The sequence below is a fragment of the Scyliorhinus torazame genome, chromosome 13 (assembly GCF_047496885.1).
Source record: "Scyliorhinus torazame isolate Kashiwa2021f chromosome 13, sScyTor2.1, whole genome shotgun sequence".
In the NCBI taxonomy this organism is placed as follows: Eukaryota; Metazoa; Chordata; class Chondrichthyes; order Carcharhiniformes; family Scyliorhinidae; genus Scyliorhinus; species Scyliorhinus torazame.
Window position 1 is genome coordinate 123,816,357 of NC_092719.1, and position 18,575 is coordinate 123,834,931.

Sequence of the window (18,575 nt, forward strand, 5' to 3'; positions counted from 1 at the left end):
ATCAGTGGGCCCCGATCGTGGGCCGGGCCACCGTGGGGGCACCCCCCGGGCCAGATTGCCCCCAGGACCCCGGAGCCCGCCCGCGCCGTCTGCTCCCACCGGTAAGGTAGGTGGTTCAATCCACGCCGGCTGGTGAGGGTTGACAGGGGCGGGACTTCGGCCCATCGCGGGCCGGAGAATCGTCGGGGGCAGCCCGTCGACCGGCGCGGCGTGATTCCCGCCCCCGCTGATTCTCTGGTGGCGGAGAATTCGGGACATGGCGGGGGTGAGATTCACGCCAGCCCCTGGCGATTCTCCGACCCCCCGTCCCATGTTCCTCATTTGGAATCCAGGTTGTGCACCAGGATTAAGAAAAGAAAAATCCATTGAACCTTTTGAGAAATTGGGCAGGCCAAGCCAGCAGCTGACCCTCCAAAATGATACATTTAACTCAACAACTCATGGTGCTTAGAGGTAGCAGGAACCCACTTCCGGTTGCGGCTATGCTGAGCTAAGTCGCACGTTCGGCAGCTCCCGCCAAAAACTGACTTTTGGGCTCTTTTTAGGGGCCCCAGCGGCATTTGTTTGACGGTTCCCAGTGTGGGAAGGTGACAGTACGATTTCCCCGGCACTGTATTTTTGGACCAGGAGTGGAGCGGTAAAAAAAGTAATTCTGGTGCAGCGAAAAGTGCGAGGGAGGAAAGCCAAGATGGCGGCGGGTAGAGACCAGGCAGCTTGGGCGCAGTGGTCGCAAGAGCAGCAGGAGTTTCTCAAGCGCTGCTTCACGGAATTGAAAGCAGAGCTGCTGGAGCCGATGAAGGCTTCGATCGACAAGCTGGTCGAGACCCAGAAGGCCCAAGAAGCGGCGATCCGGGAGGTGTGGCAGAAGGCCTCGGAGAATGAGGCTGAGATATTGGGGCTGGCGGTGAAGGTGGAGGCGCACGAGGTGCTGCATAAGAAATGGCAGGAGAAGTTCGAGGACATGGAGAATCGGTCGAGGAGCTGATTCTGGGTCTCCAGGAGGGAGTGGAGGGGTCAGATGTTGGAACATATGTGGTCATGATGCTGAACACGTTGATGGGCGCGGGTGCCTTCCCGAAGCCCCTGGAGCTGGATGGGGCCCACCGAGTCCTGGCGAGGAGGCCCAAGTCTAACGAGCCGCCGCTGGCGGTATTGGTGCGGTTCCACCGTTTGGTGGACAGGGAGTGTGTCCTAAGATGGGCAAAAAAGGAGCGGAGCAGCAGGTGGGAGAATGCAGAGCTTCGTATATACCAGCACTGGAGCGCGGAGGTGGCCAAAAAGAGGGCCGGGTACAATCGGGCTAAGGCGGTTCTACATCGGAAGGGGGTGAAATTCGGGATGCTGCAGCCGGCGCGACTGTGGGTCACGTTTAAGGACCGGCACCATTACTTTGAGACGCCGGAGGAGATTCAGGCCGAAAAGTTGGACACGGACTGAGGGTCGGTTGTGAGGGGAGGTCGAGGGGGGCTATTGTGGTTACTGTGATTTGGGGGATGTTCTGTTTTGTTCTGTATTGTTTCCTTGGGTGCTGGGTGGGGTAGGGTGAATTGGTTCGAAGTGGGGGTTTTCTGAGAGTGTGGGCGTCGGTGGTTGGAAGGATGGGGCCCCTTTGTGGGGAGGGGAGATGGGAGGCCTGAGGTGGTGGAGCTGGGTTGAGGGGATCTGGGTTGCTGCTGCATTGGCCAAAGGGGAGCTGGAGCTCGGGGCGGGGGTCTGCCGCTGGGGGGAATGGAGAGTGCGGGAGGTGCGGGAGGTGCGGGCATGTGGCTGGCCTAGAAAAGGGCTGGCTAATCGGCAGGGTGGGGGGGGGGGGGGGGGGGGGGGGCGGGGCCGCGGCGGCGGGAAGCCCCCTGATCCGGCTGATAACTTGGAATGTGAGAGGCCTGAACGGGCCGGTCAAGAGGCCCCGTGTGTTCACGCACCTGAAGGGACTGAAGGCAGATGTGGTTATGCTCCAGGAGACGCATTTGAGGGTGGCAGATCAGGTTAGGCTGAGTAAGGGGTGGGTAGGGCAGGTTTTCCACTCGGGGTTGGACGCAAAGAATCGAGGGGTGGCGATTTTGGTGGGGAAGCAGGTGTCGTTTGAGGGGCTGAACATCGTGGCAGACAATGGAGGTAGGTATGTGATGGTGAGTGGTAAGCTGCAAGGGATGCGGGTGGTATTAGTGAATGTGTATGCCCTGAATTGGGACGATGCTGGATTTATGCGGCGCATGTTGGGCCGGATTCCGGACCTGGAGGCAGGGAGCTTGATAATGGGGGGGGGGGTGACTTCAACACGGTACTGGATCCAGCATTGGACGGCTCCAGGTCCAGGACGGGTAAGAGGCCGGCGGCGGCCAAGGTGCTGAGGGGGTTTATGGACCAGATGGGAGGAGTGGACCCATGGAGGTTTGTCAGGCCGGGTGGAATGTTCTTTTTTTTCCCACGTCCATAAAGCCTACTCCCGGATAGACTTCTTCATTATGAGCAGGGCACTAATCCCAAGGGTGGAGGACACGGAGTATTCGGCCGTAGCCATCTCAGACCATGCCCCGCACTGGGTGGAGCTCGAGCTAGGGGAGGAGAGGGACCAGCGCCTGCTGTGGCACCTGGAGATGGGTTTGCTGGCGGATGAGGAGGTGAGCGGGCGGATCCGGGGGTGCATTGAAAGCTATCTAGAGGCTAACGATAATTGGGAGGTGCAGGTAGGGGTGGTCTGGGAGGCGCTGAACTTGGTGATTCGGGGTGAACTAATCTCCACAAGTGCCCACAAGGATGGGAAAAAGAGGAGAGAGAGGGAGAGGTTGGTGGGGGAGATTTTAAGGGTGGATAGGAGGTATGCAAAGGTCCCCGAGGAGGGACTACTCAAGGAGCGACAAAGCCTCCAGGCCGAGTTCGACCTGTTGACCACCAAGAAGGCAGAGGTGCAGTGGAGGAAAGCACAAGGGGCGGTGTATGAGTACGGGGAGAAGGCTAGCCGGATGTTGGCACACCAGCTTCGGAAGCGGGAGGCAGTGAGGGAGATTGGAGGAGTTAGGGATAAAGGGGGGAACACGGTGCAGAGTGCGGTGAGAATAAATGGGGTGTTTAGAGACTTCTATGAGGGGCTGTATAGGTCTGAGCCCCCGACGAAGGAGGGGGGGGGGGATGCGTTGATTTTTGGATCGGCTGAGGTTCACAAGGGTGGAGGAGGAGCAGGTGGCTGAGCTTGGGGCACCGGTAGGGCTGGAGGAGCTGACTAAGGGGCTGGGGAGTATGCAGGCGGGGAAGGCACCGGGGGCCAGATGGGTTCCCGGTGTAATTTTACCGGAAGTACATGGACCTGCTGGGCCCTCTATTAGTGAGGACTTTCAATGAGGCAAGGGAGGGGGGGGGCAGTATCTTGACGATGTCCAGGGCACTGATCTCGCTGATCTTGAAGCGGGACAAGGACCCATTACAGTGTGGGTCGTATAGGCCAATCTCTCTCCTCAACGTAGACGCAAAGCTGTTAGCGAAGGTGTTGACGACCAGAATTGAGGACTGTGTCCCGAGGGTGATTCACGAGGACCAGACGGGTTTTGTTCAGGGAAGGCAGCTGAATATCAATGTGCAGAGGCTCCTTAACATAATCATGATGCCTGCAGTGGAGGGGGAAGCGGAGATAGTGGCGGCGATGGACGCGGAGAAGACCTTTTATAGGGTGGAGTGGGGGCACCTCTGGGAAGTGTTGAGGAGGTTTGGGTTCGGGGAGGGGTTCATTAGTTGGGTTATGCTACTTTACGAAGCCCCGGTGGCGAGTGTGGCCACAAATCGGAGGAGGCCGGAATACTTTTGGCTGTATCGGGGGACAAGGCAGGGGTGCCCCCGATCCCCCTTGCTATTTGCATTGGCAATTGAGCCTTTGGCTATGGCTCTGAGGGAGTCCAGGAACTGGAGGGGGCTGGTCCGGGGGTGGCGGGGGGGGTGGCCGGGGTGGGGGGGGACACCGGGTTTCGTTGTATGCCGATGACTTGTTACTGAATGTGGCGGACCCAGTGGGGGAGATGCCGAGGTGATGCGGATTCTCAGGGAGTTTCGGGACTTTTCCGGGTATAAGCTCAACGTGGGGAAGAGTGAGCTCTTTGTGGTACACCCAGGGGACCAGGGAAGGGGGATAGACGAGCTTCCACTGAAGAGGGCGGAAGGAGTTTTCGGTACCTGGGGATCCAGGTGGCCAGGAGCTGGGGGGCCCTACACAAGCTCAACTTGACGAGGCTGGAGGAGCAGATGGAGGAGGAGTTTAAAAGGTGGGATATGCTGCCACTCTCCCTGGCGGCTAGGGTACAGTCGGTGAAGATGACGGTGCTCCCGAGGTTCCTTTTTATATTCCAGTGCCTCCCTATCCTGATCCCTGAGGCCTTTTTTAAGCGGGTCAATAGGAGCATCATGGGATTCGTGTGAACGAAAAAGATCCTGAGGGTGAGAAGGGTGTTTTTGGAGTGGAGTAGGGACAGAGGAGGATTAGCGTTACGTAATCTGTGTGAGTATTACTGGGCTGCCAATGTGGCGATGATATGCAAGTGGGTAATGGAGGGGGAGGGGGCAGCGTGGAAGAGGCTGGAGATGGCGTCCTGTGTGGGCATGAGTCTGGGAGCGCTGGTGACAGCACCGCTGCCGCTCCCGCCGATTAGGTACGCCACGGGTCCGGTGGTGGCGGCGACTTTGAAAATTTGAGGGCAGTGGAGACGCCACAGGGGTGAGGTAGAGGCTTCGGTTTGGTCCCCGATCTGGGAGAACCATCGGTTCGTCCCGGGGAGAATGGATGGAGGATTCCTGAGCTGGCACAGGGCAGGAATTAGAAGGATGGGGTCCTGTTTTTAGATGGGACGTTTGCGAGCCTTGGGGCGCTGGAGGAAAAATTTGGGCTTCCCCCCGGAAATGCCTTCAGGTACATGCAGGTGAGGGCGTTTGTAAGACGGCAAGTGAGGGAGTTCCCGCTGCTTCCAACACTCAGGATCCAGGATAGGGTGCTCTCGGGGGTGTGGGTTGGAGAGGGCAGGGCCTCGGCGATCTACCAGGAGATGCAGGAGGAGGAGGAGACCCCGGTGGAGGAGCTGAAAGGTAAATGGGAGGAGGAGCTTGGGGAGGAGATAGACGAGGGTGCGTGGGCGGACGCCCTGGGTAGGGTTCATTCTTCCTCCTCTTGCGCCAGGTTTAGGTTCTTCACAGAGCGCATATGACAGGGGCGAGGCTGAGCAGGTTCTTTGGGGTGGAAGACAGGTGTGGGAGGTGCCTGGGGAGCCTAGAAAATCACACCCACGTTTTCTGGGTGTGGCCCGGCACTGGATGGGTTCTGGAGGGGTATTGCGAGGACGGTGTCTAAGGTGATGAACACCCGGGTTAAGCCGAGCTGGGGGTTAGCACTATTTGGGGTATCGGACGAGCCCGGAGTGCAGGAGGTGAAAGAGGTCGGTATTCTGGCCTTTGAGTCCCTGGTAGCCCGGCGGAGAATTCTGCTACAGTGGAAGGATGCGAGGCCCCCAAGCGTGGAAGCCTGGATCAGCGACATGGCAGGGTTCATTAAATTGGAGAGGGTAAAATTTGCCTTGAGAGGGTCTGTGCAAGGGTTCTTCAGGTGGTGGCAACCGTTCCTAGACTTTCTAGCGGAGCGTTAGGAGGTGGTCAGCAGCAGCAGCAACCCAGAGGGGGGTGTACTTTGTGTTTTCTACTGTGTTTATTATTGCTTAAAGGGGGTTTGTATATTGAGGGAATTTGTGATGTAGTTGTAAGATGTTTATTTATGTATTCTTTGTTTTTCTTTTTTCTGTAAGGGGGGGGGGGTCGCTTTAGTGGTCATGGCTTGTTGAAAATATGTAAAAATTTGAATACAAATATTTCTAAAAAAAAAGAGGGAGCAGGAACCTTCAAGAGCACTGTTTGAAAAGTTCACCTTTTGCACATCACTATCGGTGCTGCTTTGTCCTTGTGGACTGCTTGTCAACGTGTTTTTTAATGCCGATTTTCTGACTTGTACAACTGACTTTCACAAAGTGGAAGGTGCCACATAGGTTACTACACAATATCAGGGCTCATGGGATTAGCATGTGTTGAGAATTGGTTAATGAACAGGAAACAGAGCAGGAATAAATAGGTTGGCAGACTGTAATTAGGAGGACAGTGCAGCGATCAGTGTATGGGCCTCAGCTAATTACGATCTGTATCGATGACTTCGATGGGAGAATTGAGTCTGACATATCCAAGTTTATTGTTGATACCAGTATGAGGTGGGAAAGCAAACAGTGAAGAATGTGCAAAGCGGCTGTGAAAGGATCCAATCTGGCTGGGTGAGCGAGCAGGAATATGGAAGGTGGAAGGCAATGTGACAAAATGTGACATTATCACTTTGGTCAGAATTGTTTTTTTTTAAAAAGACAGAATATTTTTTGAATGATGAGGTACTAAAGAATGTGTGCAACCAGAGGGACCTTATACATGTATCATAACATCTTATTATGCAGGTACAGGATCAAACAATTGGGAAGGCAAATGATAAGTTAGCTTATTGTAACAAGGAGATTGAGTGTAAAAGTAAAAGAATGATGGTATTCTCCCAAGCCCCCAGCTGGCAGGCTTGATGAAGGACATGGCAGGAGGACCGATATCGGTTTCACACTGGCGCGAATTTACGGAAGGGCCTTCTGCTAGCACCCATCTCGGCGGGTCGTCAAACATGCCAGGGGCTGGCGTGAACCTCATTTGTATCCCATTAATCGGATGCAAATGAAGGCCAACCCTCTTTTCCCCCTCTCCCACACCAGATTCTCCGCAGTGCCGGTGGGAAAATACATTTGGAGCAACGGGACATGCGGATGTCAGGACACATCTGACAAATGCCTGGGGCTTCCTCCAGAGTTCAGGATGGAGGCCCCTCACATCCCTTGACCCCACAACAGCACAGAAGTGGGTCGGGGGTTCACCTGCAGATGGACCTTCCAGATTCAGCACCCTGGAGAAAGCCCATCTTCCAGACTCTGAATGTTCCAGATCAGTCATGATTCTTAGGAGGTGTGGTATTATAGGTATTACGGTACCTGAGAGGCTAACGTACCATTGGTAGAACCTGTATGCTTGCTATTGGCTAGAGTGTATAATAGCTCCGCCCTGATAGGTGGGGTATAAGAACCCGTGCCGCCCCAGCAGCCCTCATTCTGTGCCTGAGATGCTGGGGGAAACATCTAGCTTATTAAAGCCTTCAGTTGGACTACAACCTCGCTTTAGTGGTCATTGATCGTGCATCAATTTAATAAGATAGAATTTTAAGAAGAAAGGATGGAGCTCCGAATCAAGCCGCAGTGTCTGCAACTGAACCCCCACTCGGCGAACTCAGCGGCAATCATTAAGCACTGGCTGGCATGTTTTAAAGGGTATCTCGGGACGGCCGAAAACGCACCCACGGGAGAGCAGAAACTGCACGTCCTGCATGCAAGGGTGAGCCCAGAGATTTACACCCTCATCGAGGAAGCGGAAGACTTCGATGCAGCAATAGAGCTGCTAAAAGGACACTATAATCGCCCGGTAAACCAGGTCTATGCCCGGCACCTGCTTGCAACCAGACGGCAAACCCCTGGGGAATCGTTGTAGGAATTCTACCGCGCACTCCTGGTGCTGGGAAGAAGCTGCGGCTGCCCGCAAGTTTCGGCGAGCGAACAAACAGAAATCTTAGTCCGGGACGCTTTTGTGGCAGGTATGCTTTCATCACAAATCCGCCAGCGCCTGCGACACCCTGGGTCTCAGGGATGCACAGGCCCTTGCAGGCTCCCTGGACGTAGTCTCCAGGAACGCCCGCGCCTACGTTCCCAACCGCGCGGCAGCCCCCTGGGCAGCGTGGAACCCCGCAGCGGCCGACCCCGAGACTTCCCCCGTACCCCCGCAGGCCTGCGCTACAAGGCGGTCTGGCAACACCGAGGGGCCCCGCTGCTACTTTTGCGGGCAGGCCAAGCACCCCCGCCAGCGCTGCCTGGCCACTCCACCAGCAAGGGATGCGGCAAAAAGGGCCATTTCGTGGGGATATGTCAGGCCCGAGCGGCAAATCCGGACCGCCACCACAAACCTCTCCACGGGCCCAGTGTGGCCAGCAGTTGCCGCCACTCCCATATCCCAGGGCCATGTGCGGACCCCGGGCGCCGCCATCTTGTTCCATGGACGCCACGCTTGAGGGATGGGCGCTGCCATTTTGTGCACCCCCGGCCATGTTCGACCTATGGGAGATGCCATCTTGGATGAACCCCCAGGACCCCAGTTCGGCCGACCACACACAGCCTGAACAGAATTCCCAACTACTGCGATTGGCCTCGGTGACTCTGGATCAGTCTCGACCTCGAACACTCTCAACCGCTTCGACAACCGTTTTCATCAACGGGCATGAGACGTCCTGCTTAATTGACTCTGGGAGCACGGAGAGCTTCATACACACCGACACGGTAAGGCGCTGTTCCCTCCTCATCCACCCCGTTAATCAAAAAATCTCACTGGCCTCCGGTTCCCACTCAGTGGAGATAAAGGGATTTTGTGTAGCAAACCTCACAGTCCAGGGAAGGGAGTTCAAAAATTTCCGTCTCTACGTCCTTCCCCACCTCTGCACGGCTACACTCCTGGGTTTAGACTTCCAGTGTAACCTTCAAAGTCTGACCTTCCAATTCGGCGGCCCTATACCCCACCTTACTGTCTGCGGCCTCGCGACCCTTAAGGTCGACGGGCCTTCCCTGTTTGCGAACCTCACCCCGGATTGCAAACCAGACGCTACAGTGCCCAGGATCGGATCTTTATTAGGTCACAGGTCCAAAGGCTACTGAGGGAAGGGGTCATTGAAGCCACTAACAGCCCCTGGAGAGCTCAGGTAGTGGTGGTAAAGACAAGGGAGAAGCATAGGGTGGTCATCGTACCCCCTCCCCCGCATATCCGACCTGGTAAACAGGATCGTGCATTATAAGGTCTTCTCCACGGTGGATCTCAAGTCCGCCTACCACCAGCTCCCCATCCGCACTAGTGACCGCAAATACACTGCCTTCGAGGCAGACGGGCGGCTCTATCAGTTCTTAAGTTAAGGGTTCACTTTGGTGTCACTAACGGGGTCTCGGTCTTCCAGCGCGAGATGGACCGAATGGTTGACCGGTACGGTTTACGGGCAACATTCCCATATCTCGGTAATGTCACCATCTGCGGCCATGACCAGCAGGACCACGACACCAACTTCCGAAAATTTCTCCAGACCGCTAAAATCCTTAACCTTACATACAATAAGGATAAATACGTGTTTAGCACCGACCGCCTAGCCATTCTCGGTTACGTAGTGCGAAATGGAGTCATAGGCCCCGACCCTGAACGAATGTGTCCCCTTATGGAGTAACCCCTCCCTCACTGCTCTGAGGCCCTAAAATGCTGCCGAGAGTTTTTCTCTTACTATTCCCAGTGGGTCCCCAACTACGCGGACAAGGCCCGTCCCCGATGCAATCCACAGCTTTTCCCCTGTCGATAGAGGCCCGCCAGGCCTTCAGCCGCATCAAAGCAGACATTGCAAAGGCCACGATGCACGCCATCGATGAGTCCCTCCCCTTCCAGGTCGAGAGCAACGCATCCAACGTAGCTCTGGTGGCCACCCTCAACCAAGCGGGCAGACCCGTGGCCTTCTTCTCTCGTACGCTCCATGCTTCCGAAATACGCCACTTCTCAGTCAAAAAGGAAGACCAGGCCATAGTAGAAACTGTGCGACATTGGAGGCATTACCTGGCCGGCAGGAGATTCACTCTCCTCACGGACCAACGGTCGGTGGCTTTCATGTTCGATAATGCACAGCGGGGCAAGATAAAAAACGACAAGATCTTGCGGTGGAGGATAGAACTCTCCACCTACAACTACGAGATCTTGTATCGTCCAGGGAAGCTAAACGAGCCTCCTGACGCCCTGTCCCGCGGCACATGTGCCACCGCACAAGTGGACCGCCTCAGAGCCCTCCACGAGGACCTCTACAATCCGGGGATCACTCGCTTTTTCCATTTCGTCAAGATCCGCAACCTGCCCTACTCCATCGAGGAGGTCAGGACAGTCACCAGGGACTGCCGAATCTGCGAGGAGTGCAAACCGCACTTCTACCGGCCAGAGAGAGCACACCTGATAAAGACTTCCCGTCCCTTTGAATGCCTCAGCATGGGCTTCAAAGGCCCCCTCCCCTCCACCGACCGTGACATGTACTTCGTGAACGTGATTGACAAATACTCCCGGTTCCCATTCGCCATCCCCTGCCCCGACATGACCGCAACCACCGTCATCAAGGCCCCGCATAGCATCTTTGCACTGTTCGGGTTCCCCGCTTACATACACAGCGATAGGGGGTCCTCCTTTATGAGCGATCAACTGGGTCAGTTCCTGCTCAGCAAGGGCATCGCCCCAAGCAGGACGACCAGTTACAACCCCCGGGGTAATGGACAGGTAGAGAGGGAGAACAGAACGGTCTGGAAGACCGTCCTACTGGCCCTACGGTCCATGAACCTCACAGTCTCCCGCTGACAAGAAGTCCTCCCGGATGCCCTCCACTCCACCCGGTCACTACTTTGTACAACCACCCATCAGACACCTCACGAACGTCTCCTTGTCTTCCCTAGGAAGTCCTCCTCTGGGACCTCGCTCCTGACCTGGCTGGCAGCACCCGGACCCATCCTGCTCCGAAAAGACGGGCGGGCGCACAAGTCGGACCCGTTGGTCGAGAGGGTCCATCTGCTCCATGCTAACCCCCAGTACGTGTGGCGTACCCCGACGGCCAACAAGATACGATACGGTCTCCCTACGGGACCTGGCGCCAGCCGGAACTCCACACACATTCCAGCCACCAGTCCCACCCTCCCCTCCACAGCAGCACCTTACATGAGGATCGGTCCTTCCGCCGCCACTGTCTAGGCCCCCCCACCCATCGACGCCCCCCGCAGGCGCTACCTTCCCAAGTCAACCGTTTTCCCCACCAGCACCGTTCTCGGGGTGACGAAGCTGCCATGGAGATCGAAGACACGCTCCCGGAGTCACAGACGCCCGAGCCTCCACCGTAGTCACCACCGAGGCTCCGATGATCACAGAGGATGACCAGGGCCCCCGATCGACTGATTGCTTTATTTTAACTGTAATCTGTAAATATAAAACACCAAATGTACATAGCTACCAGATTTGTAAATAGTTACTAAACACTGTACGGAGGTATTACGATACCTCCATAACTAATTATACCATGTTGTTATGTTTTGTAGTTTCTGGCCACCACCCTCGCCGGACTTTTTTTAACAGGGGGTGAATGTGGTATTATAGGTATTACGGTACTTGAGAGGCTAAAGTACCATTGGTAGAACCTGTATGCTTGCTATTGGCTAGTGTGTATAATAGCTCCGCCCTGATAGGCGGGGTATAAGAACTCGTGCCGCCCCAGCAGCCCTCATTCTGTACCTGAGCTGCTGGGGGAAACATGTAGCTTATTAAGCCTTCAGTTGGACTACAACCTTGCTTTAGTGGTCATTGATCCTGCATCAGAAGGTCCATCTTTTAGTCTCAGAATGCACCCAGAGATCTATCTTTATTTTAAGCAGGCTTACCTCCTTTCTTCAACAGTGAATCAGAATTGTTGGTGCCTTTTCAATACGGCACCCGGGTACAACGGCAGACTACGTGCCAACAGGCCTGCTCCGCCATTGAATACAGCGTGAAACACCTGTTGCGTAATTAATGAGGTGGGGGCCAGAAGATTTGCCGTGGTTTCCTGCCGGCTGTGGTAGCCAGAAGCACTCATGTTGCTGCACTAACCTCAATACTTGGTCTGAAAATGGGAAAAATTCACCCAGAGTCTTACTGGAGGGGTACAGGGACATGGTGAGGCCACACCTGGAGTAGCGTGTACAGTTTGATCCCTTTACCAAGGGAGGGACATGCTTACTCTGGAAGGGAATGCAGCAGAGGTTCATTAGACTGGTTCCTGGAGGGGAGATTAAATGGACCAGCCACTATTCCCTGAAGTTTAGAAGAACGAGAGGTAATCTAGTTGCAACATATAAGGGGCGTGATTCTCCCCGGGATTCTCCCCTAACCGGCAGGTCAGGCCGTACCGGCGCCGAGGAGTGGCATGAACAACTCTGGCGTCGGGACGCCCGGAAGGTGCTGAATCCTCCGCACCTTCAGGGGCTAGGCCGGCGCTGGCAGGGTTGGCGCCGTGCCAACCGGCACTGGAGAGCTTGGCGCCGGCTGGCACGAGTTGGCGCATGCAACTCGTGCCAGCCGGCGCCAAGCCCTCCAGCGCCGGTGCGGAGGGAAAGAGTGCCCCCAAGGCACAGGCCTGCCCGTGGATCGGTGGGCCCCGATCGCGGGCCAGGCCACCGTGGGGGTGCCCCCCCCAGGGCCAGATCCCCCTGCGCCCCCCCCCCCGCCCCTGAGGACTCTGCAGGCCGCCCGCAGAGTCATGTCCCGCCGGTACGGACCTGGTGTAATCTAAGCTGGCGGGATAGGTGAAAACGGGCGGCCACTTGGCCTATCACGGGGTGGACAATCGCCGGGGGGGCGCATCCAATGGCCCCCTACCGGCGCGACACGATTCCCGCCCCCGCCGAAAAAACGCCAGCAGAGAATCTGGCAGCCGCCGTCGGGGTGGCAGGGCGGGATTCACGCCGCCCCCTGGCAATTCTCCGGCCCGGCACAGGATTGGAGAATCCCGCCGAAGATTTGTGAGGGGCTTGACAAGAAGAATGAAGGGGGATCTTATAGAAGCATATAAATTATGAAAAGAATTGATAGAAGGAGGCAGGTTGAATCTTGAACTAGGGGGTAGAGCCTCAAAATAAGGGGGAGCAGATTTAGGATTTAGTTAAGGAGGAACTTCTTCACCCAAAAGGTTGTGAATCTGTGGAATTCCCAGCCCAGTGAAGGAGTTGAGGCTACCTTGTTGAATGATTTCATGGCAAAGATGGATAGATTTTTGAACAGTAAAAGAAGAAAGGGTTACGGTGAGCGGGAAGGTAAGTGGAGCTGAGTCCATAAAAAGATCAGTCATGAAATTATTGAATGGCGGAGCAGGCTCGAGGGGCCAGGTGACCTACTCCTGCTCCTAGTTCTTATGTTCTTAGATGCGGAGAACATGCTTTCCTTCGCTGGATAATGTATAATGCGGGATCACAGCCTTGGAATAAATTAGTTGTTTTTTTCACCCAAGGGGTTGCCAATCTTTGGAATTCTGTAGCCTTTCGAGCCATGGATGTTCAGTCATTGCGTATATTCAAGACTGGTGGATAGATTTGTGGGAAGTTAGGGATATGCGGATTGAGCAGGACGGTGAATTGAAGTCGATCACCAACAGACTTATTGAATAGTGAAGCAGGCTCATAAGGTAAAATGGCCAACTCCAGCTCATATCTCTTACGTTCTGGACACTGCTCGCAAATCTTTGCTGGTGCTGGACTGATTTTGTCTGCCTTCAGAACAGTTTTAAAGCTGTCATTGATGACTAGAAGGTCTACCTTTGGGCCTAGTGGACAAGAAAGAGTAGCCAAGCAGACAGGAGCAGCTGTGAGTTGATTCACCATGCGGTGACCGTCCTTAAGCTGCCACCTAAAGTACACATGGTGCCAGTTTCTCTGAGCTGGCACTTGCTCGGATCCGATCGAGTGATGATGCTTCCTCCTGAGGGATGCCCCCATTTTCAGCACCTGAAATTAAAGCGAGGGATAAGGGTTAGCTTTCGTGTGAAGGTAAAGTTGGAGGAGAAAGTGGCTGGTGAAAGTAGCTGCACTCGGTCATGCAGTGGGTGTGAGGAGAGGCAAAAGTAAGAGAGCAGGAGGATAAGGTACGAAAAAGCCTGTGTTAGCATTTCCCCCAGTATCGCCATTAACCAGAGCCTTGACGTTCCCTCTGCCTGTGATGCTTCGCATGTTTTCCTCCACAGGAGTTTGGATGGACCCCAACACTTGGCCTCCTCTGGTTGTGGCATCTTGTCACCAATTGTGTCCAGCCTTCTCGCTGAAGAAGAAGGCTGAAACCAAGGGCTCAAACACTGCATCAGAAAACCCTGGATCCCCTCTCCAGATCCCTGGCAGCCATTTCACCATTTGCAATGTTCCCTTGCTCTCCGCAGGCCTGGTACATCTTCCATTCATAAGGGATTGTCTCCCTTTAAAGTGGCATCAGTCAAGCCTGATTTCCTGCTCCTTCAAATGGGTGCATAGCCAACGTGAGGCTGCCTGACAATGATGAGCTGGCAGCCCTGGGTTCACATCATGCCCGTGGCATGTTTTTGGGTGTAATTGAATTTCCAGGTTAGAATCTGTGGCGATTTAATTCCCAGAGATGTCCCAAATGCAGAATTATTACAAAATCTGAAGCCTGCCTGATCAATAAACACTGGGGTTCAGAGGCACACTCAGTGTTTTGAAATACAGATATGTGAAAAAAGAGTTATACTTTACTAGTCATTGGGCTGCCTCGTGATTATTATCACATTTTGTGTCCCTGTATATGTAACAAATCTCAATTCTGCCAGTGATCTCTCTTGTGAGCAATCAAAATAAATGTGCTTGCTATTCATTCCCCTCCCTGCTTTCCAAACTAAAATGAATTGTGGAATCATAGAATCCCTACAGTGCATAAGGAGGCGATTTGGCCCATCAGGTCTGCACCACCCCTCTGAAAGAGCACCTGTCTAGGGCCATGCCCCACCCTAACCCTGTAACTCCCACCTAACCTTTTGGGCACTAAGGGGCAATTGAGCAATGTCAATCCACCTAACCTGCACATCTTTCGACTGTGGGAGGAAACCGGAGAAACTGGAGGAAACCCTGGCAGACACTAGGAGAATGTGCAAACTCCACACAGTCACCCAAGGTCGGAATTGAACCCGGGTCCCTTGCGCTGTGAGGTGGCAGTGCTAACCACTGTGCCACCTTGCCGCCACCAAGGATTTCTTTCCTTTTTCATCCCGCCATCCGTCCTTCTTTTGTTTCCCCTTCTTCCTTCTCCCTCAGTCCTTTGCTATTCCACGCCCGCCAAAGTGTACTCTTCCATGTGTTGCATACACAGCTCAAAATATCCTGGGTCTGCTGTAAACAGTCTTGTGTTCTCTCTTTTTCCACTAGGCTTTGATACTTACTTCACCAGTCGGACCTTGGAGAACAATCGACGGAATGTCTGGTTCGCAGAATTCTGGGAAGAGAACTTTGACTGCCAAGTGACGCGCACGGGATCGAGAAAAGACACTGCCAAGAAATGCACAGGTTATCAATCTTTCTGTCCAATTTCAATGTTGACTTTTGCATGGGAGTCTCACAAAACAGCAGCTTAGTAACAATTTTGGGAATGAAATGTGATCAAATTAGGCGGACAAAGGAAGGTAGGGTGTATTGTAGCAGTCAGAATGACTTTATTCTTTCATATTTTATGAGATGACAGGTTCCATTTTGTAGTTCACCTATTAATAATGTAAACATGTTGCAGATTGAAGTTTAACATATTCTCACAAAAGCTGAAAAGTGCTCTTCATCCTGGCTTTTAATACAATAGATGCATCAATATTACTGATGTATAATAAATTGGTTGCGGAATTGAATGCATTACTCTGGCATTGATGCAAGTGTAGTCACTTGTCATTTGACTCAGAAGATTAGATATTAGGAACTCGTACTGGATTTGATTATTAAAAAAAACATAAAATGCTCATTGTGAATAGTGACAGGAATGCCTGGTCTTCACCACAGAGGCTGCATAACTCAAGGTGATAGGATTTTATTTTGGCTGGCTTTCTCCCTTTCTCTTCCTGAAGGTGCAGATCAGGGCAGAATTTGGTTCCACTGCCTCCTCTTGGCAAGTGGTCACTCTTCAATCACTGCAGCTGGGCACCAACGGGATGTTATTCGCCTGAGCAGGGTATCATAGATGAGGCTGCTGTTCCTTTCCTCACCTCATAAAGGCTCGCGCAGGAGTCACTTGATAGTAAATTAGAGCAGGGACACGTTTTTGTTCTATCCAGGGACTGTACAGCAAAGTGGAATGGCCCTCAACAGTATCTCGCGAAGATCAGCTAATGGTAAAGATGAAGAATGAAACCGGAGAAATGTGGCTATGTGGCTTAGTATGAACCCAAAAGGAAAAAGCAGTTAGGCCCAGTATTCTTCTTCCCCATTTTACGAAGCCAGGCAGCAATGTTAGATCTACCTCAGGCACTCTTTTGGGATTCCTCTGCTCTGAATTGCATAATTTAATTAAAGTGCTTCCCATTGCGATTGACAAACTATTTGGCATTATAGCATAATTTGTTCAGTGACATATCACACTGCCATCTGCATGAGTATCCAATCACACTTAGTCATGCTGAGTTCTCCATCCCCGTTTGTCTTGATAGATGTGGGGGAAACACAGAGAAAGGTGGAAAGTACAGGGGAATACTTTCTGTTCAAAGTACTCCTCTAAAATATTTCCAAATATCAATACAAATAAAATAAGCCTCCACAATTTGTTTTAAAAGAGCACCTGTGTGCCTCAAAGTAGAAACCTGGGAAGATTGTATTTGCTAAATTAAATTGCTGCAGTTTTGTCCTCAGGGCTGTTTGAAGTTCTGGCCCCGAACGTCTCACTGACAGTATCGAAGCATCTCTGATAAGAAGCAAATTCAAAATGGCAGCTCAAATAAGTGGCCCACTCCCCAGGCAGAAATGAATGGGAGAGGGGAGAATACATTAAACAGAAAATAAAATCACACTCCATTCAAGAGCCTATGATTCTTGATAAATTTGCGGGGCTTGGGCCTAATAGTGGGGGGTTGCTTTAATTTGATCATTCTTTCTAAGAGCAGACACAGGCGTGATTAACCAAATGGCCTCCCTTGGTGTTCTAGGATTCAATTATTCTCAATAGGCTTTCCAGAAATTAAAAAATTGCATTAATAAAGTTGTATCTGCTTGTTCTAATACCTCAGGCAGAACAAAGGCAACGCATGGCAGTATTGATGAAGAAAATGGAATTCTTCTCATATTTTGACCAACATTCTAACCGCAATCAACAGCATGGAAACAAAATGGACAAACCGGTCATTGACTAGTCCCTGGGCAAATGCCTGTTGTTGGGACTGGCTGCGTTGCTCTTGCAGAGAACTGACAAGAGACACAATGGGCCAAATGGCTGTCTCCTGTGCTGTTGCCTTTGTATCATTCTACGATTTACCTCATTGGCTGCTGACAGAGCCTTGATGTGCTGCACCTATTAGCTACCATGTTATGCTTTCCTGACACAGTAATAGAACTTCAAAGTTAATTCACTGGCCACAAAGCCGATGGACTGTCTGAGAGACACAATTCTTTTTAAAATTTAGAGTACCCAATTCTTTTTTTTCCAATTAAGGGGCAATTTAGCATGTCCAATTAATCTACCCTGCACATCTTTTTGGGTTGTGGGGTGAGACCCACACAGACACTGGGAGAATGTGCAAACTCCACACAGACAGTGACCCGGGGCAGGGATCAAACCTGGGTCCTCGGTGCCGTGGGGCAGCAGTGCTAACCACTGTGCCATCATGTTGCTCTTGTTTGGGAGACCCATTCAGGTAATATAAAAGAAAGTTCTGGCAGCACGGCGGCACAGCGGTTAGCACTGCTGCCTCACGGCGCCGAGGTCCCAGGTTCGATCCCGGCCCTGGGTCACTGTCTGTGTGGAGTTTGTACATTCTCCCCATGTTTGCGTGGGTTTTGCCCCCACAACCCAAAAGATGTGCAGTGTAGGTGGATTGGCCATGCTAAATTGCCCCTTCATTAGGTACTCTAAATTTATTTTTAAAAATAAAAGAAAGTTCTTTCAGAGTATTTCGTCAAACTTTTTTTACTTGCTTCTATAAAGCTCTTGTGTGGGCTATCTCCCGGAAGCTGTTCACCTGTTTTATTAGTTTTTTCCAAAACGAATATGCTGGAGTTTTAGATGAACATGCTAACCAAATGTTTCAAAGAATGCATTTGATGCCATTTCCTTTTCGTTACGTTTTCATCTCAACCTCAACTTTAAACCAGAACATCCCATTCAATTGAAATCACCTTACTTTCACCTCCCTCATCAGCTGTCCTTCCAGGTTGCATGAGTGAGTTAGACAATTTGCAGCAAATTGAATGCAATTTGTTAATGAATTGAATAGCTCCCAAGAATCCATTATCCTCCGTACAATTGGTGGTGTTAGTGGTGGAATTGCAATATTAGCAGCTGTCATTAGAAACGATTAAGGGCGCTGCTGCTTTAAGTGCGGCAATATTTGAATGAACAGTCCTTGAATGAAGTGCAGAGGGTCAGGCTTCGGTTTTCAACTTATACCGATTATAACCAGTCTGGGACCCAAATTTGCATTGTTAGATAGGTTGCTGCATGTTCCTCGCGGGAGCCATATCTGAAAAATGCATCAGCATTTGAAGGCGCAAGGGAATTATTATTTTTTCCAAATGAGCAGCTATCTATAATCTAGTCGATGCCATTTTGGAAATCATCTCTTACATTTCTTAAAATAGCTGACCCAACTAGGAAGACAACATAAAAGTAAATTAGTACGGATGATGGAATCTTAAACAAAAACCATGACCATAGCTTTG

The 18,575-nt window shown here is 52.3% G+C and overlaps 1 protein-coding gene across 4 annotated transcripts in view; it reads left to right on the top strand.

Annotated features, from left to right (window-relative positions):
- Positions 1–18,575, top strand: part of LOC140388266 (metabotropic glutamate receptor 7-like) — a 1,207,316-nt gene that overhangs the window by 677,956 nt on the left and 510,785 nt on the right. For all 4 annotated transcript variants that reach the window (XM_072472130.1, XM_072472129.1, XM_072472131.1 and 1 more), the window contains one exon: positions 15,093–15,230. In XM_072472130.1, the coding sequence (XP_072328231.1) occupies positions 15,093–15,230 (138 nt within the window). The remainder of the gene's footprint in view (positions 1–15,092; positions 15,231–18,575) is intronic.